This window comes from Ctenopharyngodon idella, chromosome 24 (assembly GCF_019924925.1).
Source record: "Ctenopharyngodon idella isolate HZGC_01 chromosome 24, HZGC01, whole genome shotgun sequence".
Lineage (NCBI taxonomy): Eukaryota > Metazoa > Chordata > Actinopteri > Cypriniformes > Xenocyprididae > Ctenopharyngodon > Ctenopharyngodon idella.
In genome coordinates, this window is record NC_067243.1 from 4085950 (window position 1) to 4104135 (window position 18186).

At 35.3% G+C, this 18186-nt stretch overlaps 1 protein-coding gene and 2 non-coding genes across 4 annotated transcripts; 2 read left to right on the forward strand and 1 right to left on the reverse strand.

The window, feature by feature from the left end:
• Window positions 1-917: 917 nt before the first annotated feature.
• Window positions 918-12049, reverse strand: gxylt1a (glucoside xylosyltransferase 1a). 2 transcript variants are annotated; one of them, XM_051885255.1, is made up of 8 exons: window positions 11793-12049; window positions 10600-10692; window positions 10227-10383; window positions 8776-8907; window positions 7723-7974; window positions 7093-7216; window positions 6617-6789; window positions 918-2341 (listed from the first exon to the last, which is right to left on the reverse strand). In XM_051885255.1, the coding sequence occupies exons 1-8, from the start codon at window positions 11960-11962 to the stop codon at window positions 2165-2167; spliced, it is 1278 nt and encodes a 425-aa protein (XP_051741215.1). In that variant the 5' UTR covers window positions 11963-12049; the 3' UTR covers window positions 918-2164. The 2 variants fall into 2 exon arrangements, with proteins under 2 accessions (XP_051741215.1, XP_051741216.1); XM_051885256.1 differs by lacking the exon at window positions 10600-10692 and having other exon boundaries at window positions 11793-12047.
• On the forward strand, window positions 9497-9597 carry LOC127507866 (small nucleolar RNA U13). The gene has a single exon (XR_007928508.1). It is a non-coding gene; the product is annotated as a small nucleolar RNA U13 (small nucleolar RNA).
• A 312-nt stretch (window positions 12050-12361) lies between the features above and the next one.
• LOC127507865 (small nucleolar RNA U13) lies at window positions 12362-12459 on the forward strand. Its single transcript, XR_007928507.1, has one exon. It is a non-coding gene; the product is annotated as a small nucleolar RNA U13 (small nucleolar RNA).
• Window positions 12460-18186: the final 5727 nt, after the last annotated feature.

An 18186-nucleotide genomic window follows, 5' to 3' on the forward strand; every position in this document is an offset into this window, starting at 1 on the left:
TCCATCCATCCATCCATCTATCTATCTATCTATCTGTCTGTCTGTCTGTCTGTCCAGCCGTCCATCTATCTATCTATACATACATAAATCTATCCATCTATCCATCTATCCATCCATCCGTCCATCCATCCATCTGTCCATCCGTCTATCCATCTATCCATCCATCTATACATAAATCTATCCATCTATCCATCCGTCCGTCCGTCTATCCATCCATCCATCCATCCATCCATCCATCTATCTGTCCAGCCGTCCATCTATCTATCTATACATACATAAATCTATCCATCTATCCATCCATCCGTCCATTCGTCCGTCCATCCATCATCTATCCATTTATCTATCTATCTATCTATCTATCTATCTATCTATCTGTCTGTCCATCCATCCGTCTATCTATCCATCCATCCGTCCATCTATCTATCTATCCATACATAAATCTATCCATCCATCCATCTGTCTATCTATCTGTTCGTCCGTCCGTCCATCTATACATACATACATAAATCTATCCATCCGTCCGTCCGTCCATCCATCCGTCTATCTATCTATCTATCTATCTATCTATCCATCTATCTATCTATCTATCCATACAAACATCTGTCCATCCATCTATCTATCCATCCATACAAACATCCATCCATCCGTCCGTCTATCCATCTATCTGTCTACTAAGTGCATTTGATAAACTTTGATTAATTTTCACAGTATTTTAATGAAACTCTGCCAGCCGTGTTGAATACAGTCAGAAAGAGTTCACAGTTTCTCCAAACAAACATGCTTTCTCAGTTCTTGTAACGGAGTCCTGTTTACCTGAACTTCAGCTTCACATCATCATGTTGATCCCTGAACACTTCTGTTAACCTGCTCGCATGAATCCTCTGCTAGTTCACTAATGAAGAGACAATTCAAGAGAATTCAGAGACAAATTACTTTTATTACAAAAATATACTGTTTGATTCAGATGTCGGCACTGCAGACACATTTGGCAATACAGACACTCTTAGATTTTAATGATAGACATTTACAAATATATCTTCAACTTATGTTTTTTTTTTTTTTCTCAAATTTCTACATTTAAATTAATCAGTAAAATTCTCATTAACACATCAGAGCACATCTACTTAATATTACAAATAACCTGACAGATTTAAATGATGATATATATCAGTATTTTTATTGTAATATTAAAGAGGGTAGGGCTGATAAAAATGTTTTATTAATTTATTTGTTTGTGGGTGAATGTGACCCAATGTTTTCACAAATGTTTTTTTATGACAGATACTGTTTCAAACAGGATCATTGCCAAAGTTGTCAAAAAATAACAATAATTAAAATATTAAATCATTTTCAAATGGTATTGAGCATCACAAACAACCATAAAATCCCACATTTATATTTTCAGACATGCGTTATAAAGATCAATAATAATACAAATGTATCAAGTTTTTGTATAAAAGCACCGATGATTTTTGTGTAAATCTGAAGAATCTGAATTGTTTTTCACATTCATAATAGCTTGTTTAGTATTCTGAATATCACTGAATTTCATGGAGAACCAGAAATAAAGATGAACGTGGGCGTCTTGTGCATGGAGGTTATGAAAAAGTCAAATAATAATAAGTGGAACTTATAATTGAGTGCTGGTCTGGAATCACTTTATATCCCATGAGTCTCATAGAGAAGAGCCGATATATGAACACTAATATGAACTCACTCATGTTGTTCTTATTAAAATATATATCTGTCCTAACCAGACACTTCATGACGTTCTTCCTCAGTGTTTCTGTCCTGTTTTCCAGTACAAAGATGATCAAATCAACATATATATTAAGTTTGTGCTTAAAACATCATCTGCCAATGGGGTCAGAAAAATAATCTTGTTTTTTTCTTTAAATTAAGTTTATTTTTCTGACTCCACTGGCAGATATTTGTACTGGAAAACAAGACAAAAACACTGAGGAAGAACATGAGAGTTTGTTCAATCAATCGCAGGACATCTCTGCAGTCTGTCACATGCGAGACTCATTGACAGTATTTTAGGCACACAGTAGAGATACGTGTGTTTGTGAACACTGATTGTCAGCAGCTGATCGTCTGGATGATATCTGAGATGTCAGTGGCTGTGAGAACACTGGTCCATCCTCACAGATGTACAGTAAGCTCAAACCTCCAGCTCATGTCGTGTTTTGTCGGTCTCTCTCTGAAGTTCTGTGACAGTCTGGCGCAGTCGTTTGGTGAAGACGTGTCGGATTCGGCCGCAGTACGTGTGTTCGGTGCTCTCCAGCTTCTCCTCCAGCGGGACGAGCAAACCACGGACTGGATCTTCTTCAAACGGAAACTGAAAACCAGGCAGAAGAGAGTCAGATGTGCCACAAACTCTCTCAGAAGTTCATTAACATCAATCAGATTAGAGTCTGTGACTAATTCAAGCCCTCTTCAAAAGAACAATTCCATCAGTAATGATCTTAATAATATAATTACTGAACTTGTTTTATGAACTTGATGGACTTTGCAACACTGACACTGTAATTGAACTGAACTGAATCAATATTGAACCTAACTGAATCAACATTAAACTGAAATGAATCAACATTGAACTGAACTGGATCAACACTGAACTGAATTTAATCAACATTAAACTGAATTAAATCAACAGTGAACTGAACTGAATCAACATTGAACTGAACTGAATCAACACTGAACTGAATCAACATTGAACTGAACTGAATCAACACTGAACTGAACTGAATCAACATTTAACTGAACTGAATTAACACTGAACTGAACTGAATCAACACTGAACTGAATCAACATTGAACTGAACTGAATCAACACAGAACTGAACTGAATCAACACTGAACTGAACTGAATAAACATTGAACTGAACTAAATCAACACTGAACTGAACTGAATCAACATTGAACTGAACTGAATCAACATTGAACTGAACTGTATCAACATTGAACTGAATTTAATCAACATTAATCTGAACTGAATGAACACTGAACTGAACTGAACTGAATAATGACTCTATTGTCTTCTGTAGAGCTGCTTTACAGCTGAATCTGAATTATTCTCATATTTGATGAAGTTTGAATCATTGATTCTGTTATTTTCCTCTTTATTACGGTGAAGCTGCTTTGAATCAATCTGTGTTCTATAAAGCACTGTAGAAATAACTGAGATTGACTTAATAATAAACGAATATCAGGAAATTAATCATCTAATATATACATATACATACATTTTACTGAAACAAGTAAATGAATATTCAGCATAGCAGTTATCTATTTCTGCTAGTTTATTGTTTTAGGCGATATATCACCCTCCCCATACAACAGTAATATATTTCTGTTGTGATTTCTTCAACTTCACACGAGATTGTAAATGATTTGAATGTGAAAATGAAGCGATCTCGTCATCAACGCTCTCGTTCAGGGGAATATGAACAGCTCTCGGTGCATCAGCGGCTCTATCAGGTGTTGTCTGGCTGCGTTCAGACCCAGAATGCAGTGGGTTTATGGGGCACACATGACGGGCATGTTTACCGTATCCGGCCTGTTTATGGGAAGATGAGCTCTGCAGGTTTTACAGCTCTTCTGTGGGGTTTGAGGCCTTTACTGTCAGACCAATTCAAGCTGTAAAACACGCCTGCAGGGACCAGATGATCCACACCAGTGTGTGTGTGTGTGTGTGTGTGTGTGTGTGTGTGTGTGTGTGTGTGAGTGAGAGTGTGAGAGTGTAGAACTAATGATGATGATGATGATACATAATTAAGGGCTGAGAAAATGTGGATGCATCTCAAGAAATTGATCACGCTTTTCATGTTCTGCCTTTATGCTGATTTATAGTGTAAAATAATTACAAATTTAAAGAATACATTTTTTTAAATGCTTTAATGTTGATTTGAAACTCTACAATTATCAAAAATATGAGTTGATACAATCTTTCGAGACCGTTGAGAAAAATGAGGTCTAAAATGAAAACTTCTGGACGCTTTACAGATTTCAGAAGTCATAAAAATAAAATTAAAAAAGCATAATGGTCCCAAAAAACCATTTTCATTTTTTAATGTAAAACAGAATTATTTATCGCAGCAAAATGAAAAGAAAAAGCGGCACATGCTGTCATGAGATAAACACAGAGAATAGGAAAGAGCGAAAACAAGAAATGTATAAATCAAAATGTGATGTTTCTGGAGGGAATAACAAACACTGAGTGTGTGACGAACTCCTGATGGACACACAGATTCGTGTGTGTCTCTGGGCTGTTGATCTGGACATGAACTCGTGGGCGCAGAAACGATGAGACGCATCCAGCCAGCTGAATCATGGGCCGGCGCTAATGGCTGCTCTCATTTAGCTAATGGTGCACGATACTTCCTGTGATAGGAGCGCAGCACTGACCATAATGACCACAGACACACACACACACACATACACACACACACAAAGACAAACACTTTGCCTACCCAACTCAGATAATGCGGAACGAATATATAAATATATAGTATTTTACAATTTATTATAACAAAACCATAGTTAACTTTTATCTTTGAATACTTAAATGCATCAGATTCAGTGAGATAACTCATCATAAATCAGTTCAAATGACTCAAAAGATTGAAAAGAGAATCATGTTGCAATTTGCCTAGACCAGTTATCAATCTTTTAGATGCCACGGACCCTCATATATGATAATAATATATTTATTTCTGATTTTTATTGTTTACTTATTTATTTTAATCTACTTTTCATTACTTATTTCAATATTTTGTATTTAGTTTATTTATTTAATCTAATTTTGCATGTATTTAATTTCATATAATTATTTATTAGAATCTTTTTATTATTTAATAATTTTAATATATTTTTATTTATTTATTTACGTATTTGTTTTAATCTATTCATATTAATATTTTAAAATAATAATTTATTTTATTTCATATTTTAATATATTATTATTTATCTATATACTTATTTTAATCTACTTATTCATGCATTTACTTTTATATAATGCTAATGTATTTTTCAGCTTTTTATTATTTAATAATGTTTATATATTTTTATTATTTATTTTAATTTCAAATCTAATTATTAATGTGTTCATTTTAATATTTTATTATTAAATCATTTTAATATATTTTTATTATTTATTTACATATTTATATTCATGCATCATTTTTTTAAATAATTGCTTATCTTATTTAATATTTTTATATATTTTTATTATTTATCTATTAACTTATTTATTTAAATATATTTTTTATATATTTTTTATTATTTAATTTTATTTCAAATCTAATTATTCATGTATTTATTTTAATGTTTTATTATTTAATTATTTTAAAATATTTTATTATTTATCCCAATCTAATTTTTTATGTATTGATTTTATTATAATTTGATTTACTTATTTTTATGTTTTTATTTAAAATTGTATTTTTTTTTATTATATATTTATTTTCTTTGTTTATTTACTTTTAGATTTTTATTATTCATTTACTTATTTATTTCAATCTAATTATTAATGTATTTAGTTTAATATAATTTTAATTAATATATTTATTTTAATCTTAATTTTAATCGTTTCTCCAGAGCCCAGTTTGAAAACCAGTGGCTTAGACAAATAACGCTGCGCTGCTTATTTGCTGTTATCATGTGCTGTCAGCGAGGACAATGCAATAGTCTATTTATTATCTGTAGATTATTTCACGTCACTCACAACTTTCTAGTCACATTCACAACTCGATCACAGCACAGGAAACACTGCGACAGCACAGGGCAAGTGTGAACTCTGGGAGAAAAAGACTCCACACCCTGCAAACAAATCCTGATATTCCAATGTTGCCAGTTGGATTCGGAAAAATCACTGGCAACCTAAAACCGTCCAGACGTGGAAAAACACGCGAGAGAGGAGTGCCAGCGAGCGCAAACAGAGGCCGGTCCAAGCAGACATCTGAGCTCATTAGAGCGTTTGGAGCAGCAGACGGAGAGCCGAGAGAGCCGAGACCATCAGAGCACCTGAGCAGGTGTCGATCCGGACGCACACCAAGCGCCGGGTCAATGTGTGTCGGCACGCACCCCAAGGAACCTTCTCAAATTAACAGCGTCTAATTAGATTTTATGGGTTACGCAAATGCTCCTAATGAAATCACACCATCAGGATATTAAACTCTCACGGTGGGAGACCAACCGACCGACCCTTCACACAACAGACGAACTGAAAATAACCACAAAAAAATAAATAAATAAAATAACTGAATAATATTTTTTTATAATTTTATATATATATATATATACAAATCAGCTGTTTTCTATGTGAATATATAGTAAAATGTAATTTATTCCTGTGATCAAAGCTGAATTTTCAGCATCATTACTCCAGTCTTCAGTGTCACATGATCCTTTAGAAATCATTCTGATATGATGATTTGATGCTGAAAATTCATCTTTCCATCACAGGAATAAATTACATTTTAACATATATTCACATAGAAAACAGCTGATTTAAATTGTAAAAAGATTTCACAATTTTTACTGTATTTTTGATCAAATAAGCACAGCCTTGGTGAGCAGAAGAGACATTAGTTTGTTTTAGTGAACGATCATACCTGCTGAATGACATCATAAACGGCTCTGAACGCCGGTTGCTTGTCGTCATGGTAAACCCCTCGGTTGCCGTGGAGAATGTAAATGCCGTGCTGTTCGGCGGCGACGCAGTTGCTGCCGTAAATACAGTGATCCGGGCGGTAATTCCACTGGCACGGGAACACAAACAGACTCTCTGTGGATCCGGAGAGAGGGATCTTAGAGTGAGGCCTACTGAACTCCAGCTGCGTCTCAAACAGTACACTTGCATAGCACATACCGCTTATATTTTGAAATCAGTTTGCAATGATAAAGATGTCAAACTACAGTCTTTGGGCAAATCTAGGTATTTTACACACACACAGAAAGCTCTCTCACTATGCACAGTATACATACTACATACTTGTTAGGAGTAGTGTTGAAGCATGCTATTCTGGAAATAGCCTTATATTGTGTAATATTACATACTGACCAGTGGTGATCATGTGACCTCATGTACCTGGGTTATGGTGGAATATGATGTTGAGCAGGTCTTGGTCTCCCCAGGTGATGTTGAGCTTGTATTTGTGCAGCAGAGGCATCAGCAGATCGGCCCACTTCAGATTCACTGCCGTCATGTCGTTCTGTTCAACACACATTATTCATCAGTTCAGCAGATTAATCATCTGTGTGCATGTTTTTAAATAATTACTCTTGCTCAGTCTCTTGTATGACAAATAAATGAACGAAAAAACACTTCTGTAATGAGAAAATAAATCATACAGTTTGAGCAACAGAAGAACAACACTGACATCTGCTGGCGGGACGCTCACAAATGAAAAACAAATACATTGTTTTATCAACATCAAAATAAAATGTATATATGTATACAAAAGAAATCATGTCTGGACATCTTTTCTTCAGGATTGTCATCTATTTTTTTATTGTATAAGATCTAAGTAATAATGCTCTTTAGTGTACAATATTTATAAACATATATATAAATGTACATATCTGTTTAAGAGAAATGTCATTTTTATTGTATCTAAGTAATAATACTTGTGTTTTAACATCGGTGTGTATCTCAGAATAAGTATTTCGGCCCGACACACACACACACACACACACAGAGATCACAGGAGTTTGTCACCTTGAAGAGTTTGGCTCTGATGCGTGTCATGTTCATCAGCATGACTCCGGAGTTCACGCCGGTCTTGCCGTAGTACGGGTGTCGCGCGAAGCGGTTGTACCAGCCGATCCGCGGCTCCTCGTGCTCGGGTGCCATCGCGGCCACGTGACTGCGGTTAAACGCCGACAGGAAGCTCCAGATGTCCTCCACCGGCCGCAGGAACAGGATATCCGTGTCCACGTACAGCACAGAGTCCACCTGCTTCAAAATCAGCTGAGAAACGAGTTCGGTCACTTCAAAGACACACAGCGAGGAGGAAAAGGACAAAGTTCTGCTCTGGATTCGAAACGGGAGCTTCAAAGGGTCGCAGCCAAATCGGTTTCAGAGAAGCACACGCTTCTCATTCACATGAAACGCCAATTACAATGAAATTTACTTTGGGTAAAGTCAACTGGAAAAGTCATTTCCAGTTGAAAAAGACTACATATATTAATCAAGGAAGCAGATAGAGTGAAGTTTACTTCATTTTGACTTTAAACCCTGTTTTAAACACTCTGAACCTGCAAAGCATCAATATTATTAAATACATAGTCATATAATATAATACAATGTATAATGCACAAAATTAACTCCCACATAAATCATCTGGACTCAGGCAGATTTACTGAAGAGTAGTGACGCACGATATATCGGCCACCATGTCGGAGACACTTCAGGTGCCCACTGTTCGCCATGATGGTTTTGAATTGCTTAAAATATGATTGGAAAGGAAAAAAACAGTATCTAAGAATAATATATCAGTTATCAGCTTCCAAATATAAAGAATTATTTGTTATCAGTAACGGCCAAAATTTTCATATCGGTGCATCCCTACTGAATAGAGAGCGTTTGTGTGTCTGTCATAGTGTGAGTAATTAACATCAATCCTGACAGACATCTTCTTTCAAACATCTTTTTATGTTGCATAAAACCTATCTTGTGTTTAATTGGTCTCCAGGGCATTACAACGATCCTAACTGAAGCGTGTCGCGGTGAGCTGACGGTTCTGTGCGTGTCTGTGGTTCAGTTACTCACAGGAAGGAAGAGTCTCTGTGAAGCGCAGGGTTTGAAGAGCCTCTTCCACTCTCTGGCGTTGTCGCTGGGGAAGGTGATGGGATAAACGCTGTAGTTGAACCTGGAGCGAAACCTCTGCGGCCACGACTCCAGCTGCACGAGACACGCAGGATTCCAGAAACAAAGAAGAATGAGTTCAAATAAGACTCAGATTATGGCTAGGAAACATTGAGTTCATATAATTTGATGATATTCAGCATAGATCTCGATCTACACAGATAACAGTAGTTTAAGTTTTAAAAACGTTACTTCTGACTGTTCTCGGAACGTTCAAAATTTCCAGCTTTTTAAATATTTAAAAAATGTTTTTTATTGGTTAAAGTAACGTTAAGGGAACATTTCATTTGATCATTCTGTGGACTCGTAGGTGCCATTTGGGACAGAGGTGTGCTCATGAATATTAATTAGCTAGTCACGTGACCACATTTTGTCCAGTAAGGGTTAAGGAGCCAACCATTGAAAAGTTCCCAGCATGCTCCTCTCATGAATATGATTAAATACTCGATAACTCAGCATTACATGTACATATATACTTTTGTGTAGAGAAACTAACTTATATTACTTATATATGACAATATGCATCGAATGTTAAAAGAAAAGCAGAGACTAAAGTGTGTCACCACCGCGCAGAAAGCGTGTCGCTTTAATAGGAACAAATCAATGTGCCTCAGCTAATCTAATGATTCTTTCTCATCGGTTTATACAAATGATGATTGGTCTGATCACGTGTTTGCGTGAAATGTGCAACCATCTGTTACGATTCAGCACATTGACCTTCTGATCCAATGAACTGAATAGATAAAAACACAGAAAACCATATACTAAGAAAAGAATGAATAGAAACATGAAAAAAAAATTAAGTTAAAAGAAAAAGTAGAATTCTTTTTTTTGTCCAGTGAAAATCTTAAGCTTTTATTTTCTTGTTATCCAAAACACTTTTTTCACTTCAAAAACTTTTGCTTCTTTACAAACTTTTTTCTTCTCTTCAAAGTTTGAGTGATAAACCTTTGAATTAGGAGTTTTACATTTACCAGTTTACTCAAATGCCATTTTGCTCCTTTAATTCTTTCATAATTTATTAAACTTGTTCCAAACCTTTCTTCTGTTGAACATAAAGGAAGATACTCTGAAAGAAACAGTTGCTTCTACAGTATAGAAAAAATACCAGAAACTGTTTGTTTTCCAACATTCTTAAAAATATCTTCTTTTGTGTTCAACACAAGACTGAAATTAATACAGGATTGTGTGTGGTGAGAAAACGATTTCATATTTGGGTGAACTAACCCTTTAAGTTTAAATCAGAAATACTATAATATCTCAGACACAGAATAGCATCATCTAAAGAAATGTTGCTTCATTTTTATTCTGTCATATGAACATATATAGATTATATTCCTAGCAGTGAAGCTCACCGCCTGTCTGAAGCCGGAGTGCAGGTCGTCTTCTGCGAAGATATGAAAGTGCAAATCTCTGCGGCTGAAGAGGACGGCAGATTTCAGCATGGTGAGCGTTTCCTCCAGCCTGGATCCGCAGGCCACCACCGCCAGCCCGACCGGCTCCGAACGAGACCTGCACACAGGTGAACAGCACAGGTCAGCGCTCGCTGGGACTGATAACACATTTACATGGAGCCGGCTCTGCAAAGCCCATCCACACACTGTCAACAGAAGGGGTGTATGAGCTGGAATATATAATACCACACATGAGCGCTCAACAGCTAAACATCAAACTCCACAGACAGACGGATCTAGATCTAAAGCCGTAGGACCGGTCAGCGCAGCCTACCTAAGAGGCAAGTCCGTAAAGCAGTCGATTCGGCACACGGCAGCCGGGAATCTCCAATACGGCTTCCAATGAGTGACAGAGCCTGAATTACACCTGACGGGAGACAAACAGGCTCTACATGAACATCTTGAGCTCAGGGTTTCAATCAGAGACGCTTTAAACAATCGATCTGTAACCTGACATCCAGGTCAGCGCAAGAATAATGTGCCTTTTCACACAGATAAATAAATATGTTCTAACACAAGGGTTTTCAAAAAACTGTGTAAAAATGTCAAATAACTAAATAATACAATAATATAAAAAAATACATTAACTATCTTAAAATAAATACATAAATTAAAATAATTAAACACATACTACAAAAGATTAACATAGGTAAACAACAAAAATTAGATTAAAATAATAAATAAATAAATAAATAAAATATAACAGTAGGCTATAGTACTAGAGTAAAAAAAACATCATGTAACTTAATAGAAACTAAATATTTTCCAAATAATATTTTAAATCGGTACAGTATTTAAAATTAGTCTAAATTAGATCTTTATACATGAAAATATACAGCTGCTTTTGATCATATTTGGGGGTCAGTGGCATTTAAACGATTGAAAACTCCTGTACTAACAACAAAAACAGTCAATATAACTCATCCAGCGATGAATTCACCACAAATAATGAGGATGACAATAATAAAATGCAAACCTGTCTTTAAAGGGAAACTGTTTCATACAATGAACTCAAGATGACCTGACTCGTGAATATTAATTACGTAACGTGACGGTCGCCCAGTAGGCCTCGCTGATTGGCTGACTGGTAGGCGGGCGCTAGTCAGCGGGCGAATTAACGGCTACTACTATGGTGGAAGCTTATGAATATTAATTTGATATTAGCCAAGCAACTTCAGCGTGATCAAATTAACATCCATTAGTTCACACACAGAGTAGGACCTAATGACCAGAAATCCGTCCCAAACAACTGTTAAATTAACAAAACAGCCCGAAATTCACTAAATTACTCATAAAAGCAGCATTCATTGAGATTTCCCTCATTTATAACGACTGTCCAGTCATTTAAAGCTGTCCAGTATTTACGAGCTCAGCTCCGTGTTGTCGTGAGGCAGTCTGTGCAGTAAATGTGTGTGTTGGTGTTGTGAGGTTGATTTTGTACATCGCTGTGTGGTTTTGTTTACATACCTGTCATCTTGCGCGCGTTCACTCAGGCCTGGCTCCGCTGCGCGTGTCCGCTGCGCTCGCGCCTGATGATTCGCGCTCTCCAGCGACGACACCAGCTGATTAAATATGTAGAGCACCGAGCAGAAGACTAGTAGCGTGCAGACGAACAACACACGAAGATACCGCCGCATTTTCTAGTAAAAAGAGCAGCCATGGAGATGAATCACGCTGCTCTGCGACTAACCTACTATGGCGGAGGCGTGCTCATGAATATTAATTAGGCGCTTCGAAAACTTCCCGGAGCCTTCAGTCACGTGACCACGTTTTGTCCAGTAAGGGTTAAGATGCCGACCAATGAAAAGCTCCCAGCATGCTCCTCTCAGGAATATGATTAAATACTCTCTAACTCTTCAGTATATGGTACATATATACACACTACTTCCATTATATATAGAGAAACTAACTTATATTACTTATATATGACAATATGCATCGAATGTTAAAAAGAAAAGCAGAGACTAAAGTGTGTCACCACCGTGCAGAAAGCGTGTCGCTTGAATAGGAACAAATCAATGTCATTCGTCTATCCGATCCTTCAGGTTCTTACAGAAGTGATGATTGGTCTGATCACGTGACTGCGTGAAATGTGCTACCTTTTGTTACGACTGCGCACATTGACCATCTGATCCAAAGAACTAGAAAGCTTATATAATTGAAAATTATGGAGCAAAACGCATTAATAGAAAAAAGTTGAAAGTTACATTGGGTATAAAATACAGACTCACCTTTATCAAGAGCTTGTTCCACAATAAATTTACTCTTTGCAGTTTTTATTTTTTTCTTTAAATAAAAACTCTTCATTCTTTATAACTTTTTTCTGTTTTCTTTCTTGAAACTAATTTATTTTCTTTACAAAATCTTTTTTCCATTATAAACTTGTCTTGCTTCTACATTTTTTTTTCTTGCAAAAACTTTTTTGTCTCTTTAAAAATCTTTTATTTCTTCTCTCTCTCTAATTCAACAGAGAGAGAAAAAAAAAAGGCCAGCTAACATTAGCACGTACGGTGGCCGGGAAGGGACATGATCGTCTTGGCCTGTGTTAACATAGCAAACCTAAATCAGAAATGTATATTATTAATAAATTAACATTTTATTTTGAATAAAGAATGACAGAAAAGTGTGTAAGATATGATCATATTAACTTGTGTATATTATATTATCTTGCACGCAATGTTGCCTTACCCGTATAGCCTATAAGTGATGATCCTGTGTGCTTTTATCATGTAACAGCTATAAAACATGACATAAAATAATACAATATATGTAGTTTAATTGAATATAAAAGAACTTCCAGAGAGAAAACAAGCATTTGGTCACTTTTAAAACTATAAATGTATCCTTTATATACATATATAATATATCCTTTATACTCGCTTCACCAGCTACAGTCTGCAGTCGATGTTGAAGAGTGAATAATAAGAGTTTGAGAGGTTCAGAGGATTTCCTCAGACAGTGTGAATCTGTGAACTGAAGCTTGATATTCTGATCTCAGTTCAGATACACACGTGTGTTGATGAGATCTGATCTACTGTCCATTAGAAATTCACTCACTTTACTGTAGTGAATCTGAACTATACCTGATCACATCACACATCAATATATTTATGAGGATTATGTGAGACTGAACTACAATAAGCAACATTATTCACTGGACTCCAGCTGTATATCAGCTAATATTCCATAGAGTCAGTCCTGGGAACTCCTTTATCTTCATCTTCAGGTGATGAAGGTCCGGCTGTGAGAGATGATGTGGAGCAGAACAACAAAAGATCTGTCAGAAACTCAATGATACTGAATCTTGAATCTGTTTTTGTGTGAAAGATCAATAATTCAAGATGGTGTACACTCATCATAATACAGTTTATATTAATATTATGTAGGAGATCTGTGGGATTATTGTTCATTTCTATCCATTTTTGTATGAGCATGTTTTACACTATATGTGTTCATCAGTCAGAGAACGACAATAACATGATTATGAAGAACAAAACTCAGTAATAATGTAAATGATTTGACCAACATGATATAAATTGTATGAAATCACATGTACAGTAAAGCATAAGATGATAACAGCCTGATTTTGAGAAATCACCATAAAACAGTTCAATCTAGAAATGTTTCCAGAACGCTTTGATAACGTTCCCATTAGGTTATGAAAACATTATTTCTGTTCATGTTCTCTGAAATTTTCTCTTGTTCATGTGAAGGTTAGTAAAACATTAAGAGAATGTTCCATATTATTATTTTACAAACATTATGGGAATGTTACTTTTGAATGTTTTGAAATAAATAACAAGTAGCAACATTTAAAAAACTTTACATGAACTTCCAACTAAAATGTTTCAGAAAACCCTGTCCATGAGGTATAAATAATGTTTTTGTACAACATTTTGAGAACATTATTAAAGACCAGATAACTCTGAAAATGTTCTATTAACGTTACTGTAGAACGTTTGTTATAACGTTGAGAGAACATTGACAGAACGTTCCCTGTTAGCTGGGTAAATAGTTAAAACTTTGATCATATAGCTGACACTCGTCTGGTGTTCCTCTGTGGTTTCATTATGTAACAGATATAAAAAAAAAAAAAAAGTTTAAATGGCATAAAATAATACAGTATACACAGACACTCTAGAGCACTCTACAAACTCTTGTTTGTACTGAAACTAGAGTTTTTGCCACCTTTGAGTACTTTTAAATGTATTTTGTATTCTGCTTTTAAAGTCTTGTAAGTGCTCTTCTTGACCTTGGGCCTGTTTGATTTGTTGGATTGTTTGTGTTTTTGTGATTTGTCTGAAACTATGTGTGCTGCCGTTTTGACCAGGTCTCCCTGGAAGAAGAGATTATGATATCTCAATGGGATTTTCCTGGATAAATAAATAAATAAATAAATAATAAAGTGGAGAAAGAGCAGGAGAGACGGACAGTTCTCTCTTCTCATGCCTTCACGTGCTTCTTCTTCTCTAAAAACTTCTGAAGTTGTGATTACGAGCATTCAGGTTTCAAAATGTGAGAGTGTTCATGTGCAATTTTTTTTTTTTAGGAAACTCGTATTTCCGATCATTCCGAGAACACGTGAAGGCAGTGGATCAGACACCTGCGAGATCCTGCGAGATTCACACTCCTGCTGTGTTGCTGATAAACTGGATGTCATTTAAGTTCTGTTGCTTAAATATGAAAATAAACACAATGAACAAAACACTCAAAGTACTTATTTATTTCCATTCGAAAGACGTGTTTATCAATCATTTTTACTTTAATTACAGATATATTTTTATAAATATGACAACAATCACATAGAGAGATCACGCTTTAAGAGACTTTGGGAATATTCGCACATAATTAATACACATAAAAACATGATATTAGAGTTTTAAAATCAGACATTTTAAAAGAGATCAATACATCACAGTGGTTTAAACCAATGAGAATTAAGCTGTGTCGTCATCAAGTCGTTTCCCATCGTGTGCAGTCGGTGGAGAGCAACTTCGACTGACTGCAGAATCCGACACTGCCACACGTCAACATGACATCAGAGACAGGCGGCCCACCTTCGGACACATTTCTAACCGGCATGCATCTCGCGGTGATCAGTTCTGCGATAGGCAATACACCCATAATCTAATCTTGACCTTATTAAAGCTAGCCTATATAAATAATAATATAAAGCTGTAACATTAGCCCCCAGTCCTGAAAGACATCTCATGACATTTATCACTTTTCTACATTTATCAACTGCATATTTCACATGTCAATTTTCTGCCTTATTCTGCATGACCTTATTCTACATCCCATAATTGAATTGAACTATTAATAAGCAGTAAATTAGTAGTTTATTAAGGCAAAAGTTGTAGAATATGTGTTCCCCATACTAAAGTGTTACAGTTTGCACTATTTTCTGTTTATTTTGATAAATAAAATAATTAGTTTTTGTTCAATACATATACTGTCATTAAAATATGTTCATATTTTGACACTGAACTATTTTAAACAGAAAATGGCTTTAAACTTTCTCTTTCCCTTTGGTTTGCTTTATTTAGTTTTAATAATTCAGTGCTTGCCAAACACAAGTTACTTCCTTTTTTTAACTTTTAATGAAAAAACAGATTTTTTTTATAGTATTGTCTGTCAACTGTGTTACAGTCAAAGATTTATAGACACATTTTTTAGCTATATAACACTTTTTTACAGAAAATATTATATCCCTTTTATGCATAGAGGTCACTAGTGGACAAAAAAGCATTTTCTTGCACATGCATGGGTTTTGATGGCATAGTTGATACGACTGTAGAGGTTGCATCTTGTGCATCATCCTATACTTCCTATACACGTGTTGATTTGTATGTCGTATGTTGATTTTTCCCCTGTCCAAACCAAGATGGTTGATGTCCAGTCAGAAATGCCAAGCTGCTCCAGAATATCCTTCTATCCTAGCAGACTCTTGCAGGTAAAAAAAATGTTGTAGCATCAAGCAAAATCTAATGAGTCGTATGACAGTATTGATTTAAAATTGGGAGGAAATTCTGATTAATCATCTGTCCACCATAGTGGACATCATGCATCAATAGCTATATTTCAGCTACAATTCAGTGACTGTTTTTTTAAAAATACTTCATCTGCAGTAACTTTTTTGACTGTAAATAAATGTATTTGTGTTATCTCTCTGGAGGGAGCGTGAGCATCTTCTACATAATCTGAGTTGTACTTTGACAGGCTGTAAAGATCTCTGATGGAATCACGCCCTCGTGATATCAAAGACACGCAAAGTTCAACTTGTATGAAGTTTAATCATGTTTGCAATATTTATATTTTTTGGATATATTTTCACATGATTTTATATCATTTTATTGATTGGTTTGTTAAATACACACAATGTTATTACTGTATTATACAGTATCTCTTCAGTTAAAACCATAAACGCATACAGAAAATCTCTTTGAAAAATATGTGTAAAAAAATCAAATCTTGTTTTTCATGCACTATAAGAGCAATAAAAACACATAGGAAAAAAATCCTGACTGAGTTTGTCATAATTCATGAATGAAAGTCATATTGTTATAGCCTGTAACATATTGTGATCCATGAAAATGAGTAACAAATTATTAAAATAATTTAAAAAAATATATAACAATTAAAATAAAAGGACTTTGGACACCAAATGTCCCTGCAATTATAAAATCACATCCACATTCAAATGTTAATGCACTATGTTAAAATATTTCATCTTATATTCACATTTAAACAACACTTACAGCTGCCTGCGTCCAGATCAGGAATGAATATTCTTCTTAATTCTTCAACTGTGGTGTTCTGGAATTCCTCCTCTGACTCTGACACATTTATGATCCTGCCTTGCAAGATTTCCTGAAAATTGACCCGGTACTGCAATGTGCTCAAATCTTTCCAGAATTAATGTATCATTTGAGATGTGAGCAGATGTGTGCATAAATAAGATGTCGTGGTTAGTTTCACTTACCAATAGAGTAGATCATCACACCACCCACTTTTTACACAGGCCAGAGACACACCAAGATTACAGTCATACATCCAGATTACATTCACACACACTCATACTGTATAGAACATAATTATTTTAGCGGCTGTGAAGTAATTACTTCATTCAAAATAAGTACCTACTAGGCCTAAGTGATTTCAGACTCAGCGTATATGTATTATTTGTTTGTTTGTTTATAATCTTCAATAAAAACACAGAATATAATAAAATAATTTAAAGTTGGATTTGATTGCCATAACAGTAGATTTATGATTGCTTGAGCAAAAACCTTATAATCATTATCAACACCAATTCATTGTTTTTTGCTTCAGAGAGTGAACCTTCTGCTGACTGTTTACAGTTTAATGGAAGTTACTCCTATAATTCTCACAAATCGTCATGGGAAAAAGGTGGATAGAAACCCAACACGTCTACAACCACTTTTTCAGCGCCCTTAAAGGAGCAGTACACACACACACACACACACACACACAAGAAAGTTTGCTGAAGATGTTCACACCCTCAGGTCACCACAGATGTAGATGAGTTTGTTTCTTCATGGGAACAGATTTGGAGGAATTCAGCATTACAGCACAAACTCAGCAATGGATGAGTCCTATTGATTCCTCCAGTGAAATGTCTGAATCAGGAGAGAAACACGCACAGGTCAAACACTGTTCACAGAACAGTTCTAAAGAAATATGTGGGTGGATTTTGATGTGAGAAGACAACTTTCACTGGATGAAGCATTATTATAGACTATGTTCTCATTTTAAAAGATGTTACGGTAACACTTTACTTAAAGCCCTTATGTGTAATGCATTATAAAAGTATTTATAATGCAGTAATTATGATTTGTAA

What these genes read in the sequence shown, in the direction of transcription:
- gxylt1a (XM_051885255.1), bottom strand. Translation starts at nt 11,962, where the DNA reads ATGCGGCGGTATCTTCGTGTGTTGTTCGTCTGCACGCTACTAGTCTTC. An exon ending in GAACGCGCGCAAGATGACAG is followed by an intron (nt 10,693 to 11,792) that starts GTATGTAAACAA and finishes GTCTCCCGTCAG; the next exon opens with GTGTAATTCAGGCTCTGTCA. An exon ending in TCAGAGCCAAACTCTTCAAG is followed by an intron (nt 7,217 to 7,722) that starts GTGACAAACTCC and finishes TGTGTTGAACAG; the next exon opens with AACGACATGACGGCAGTGAA.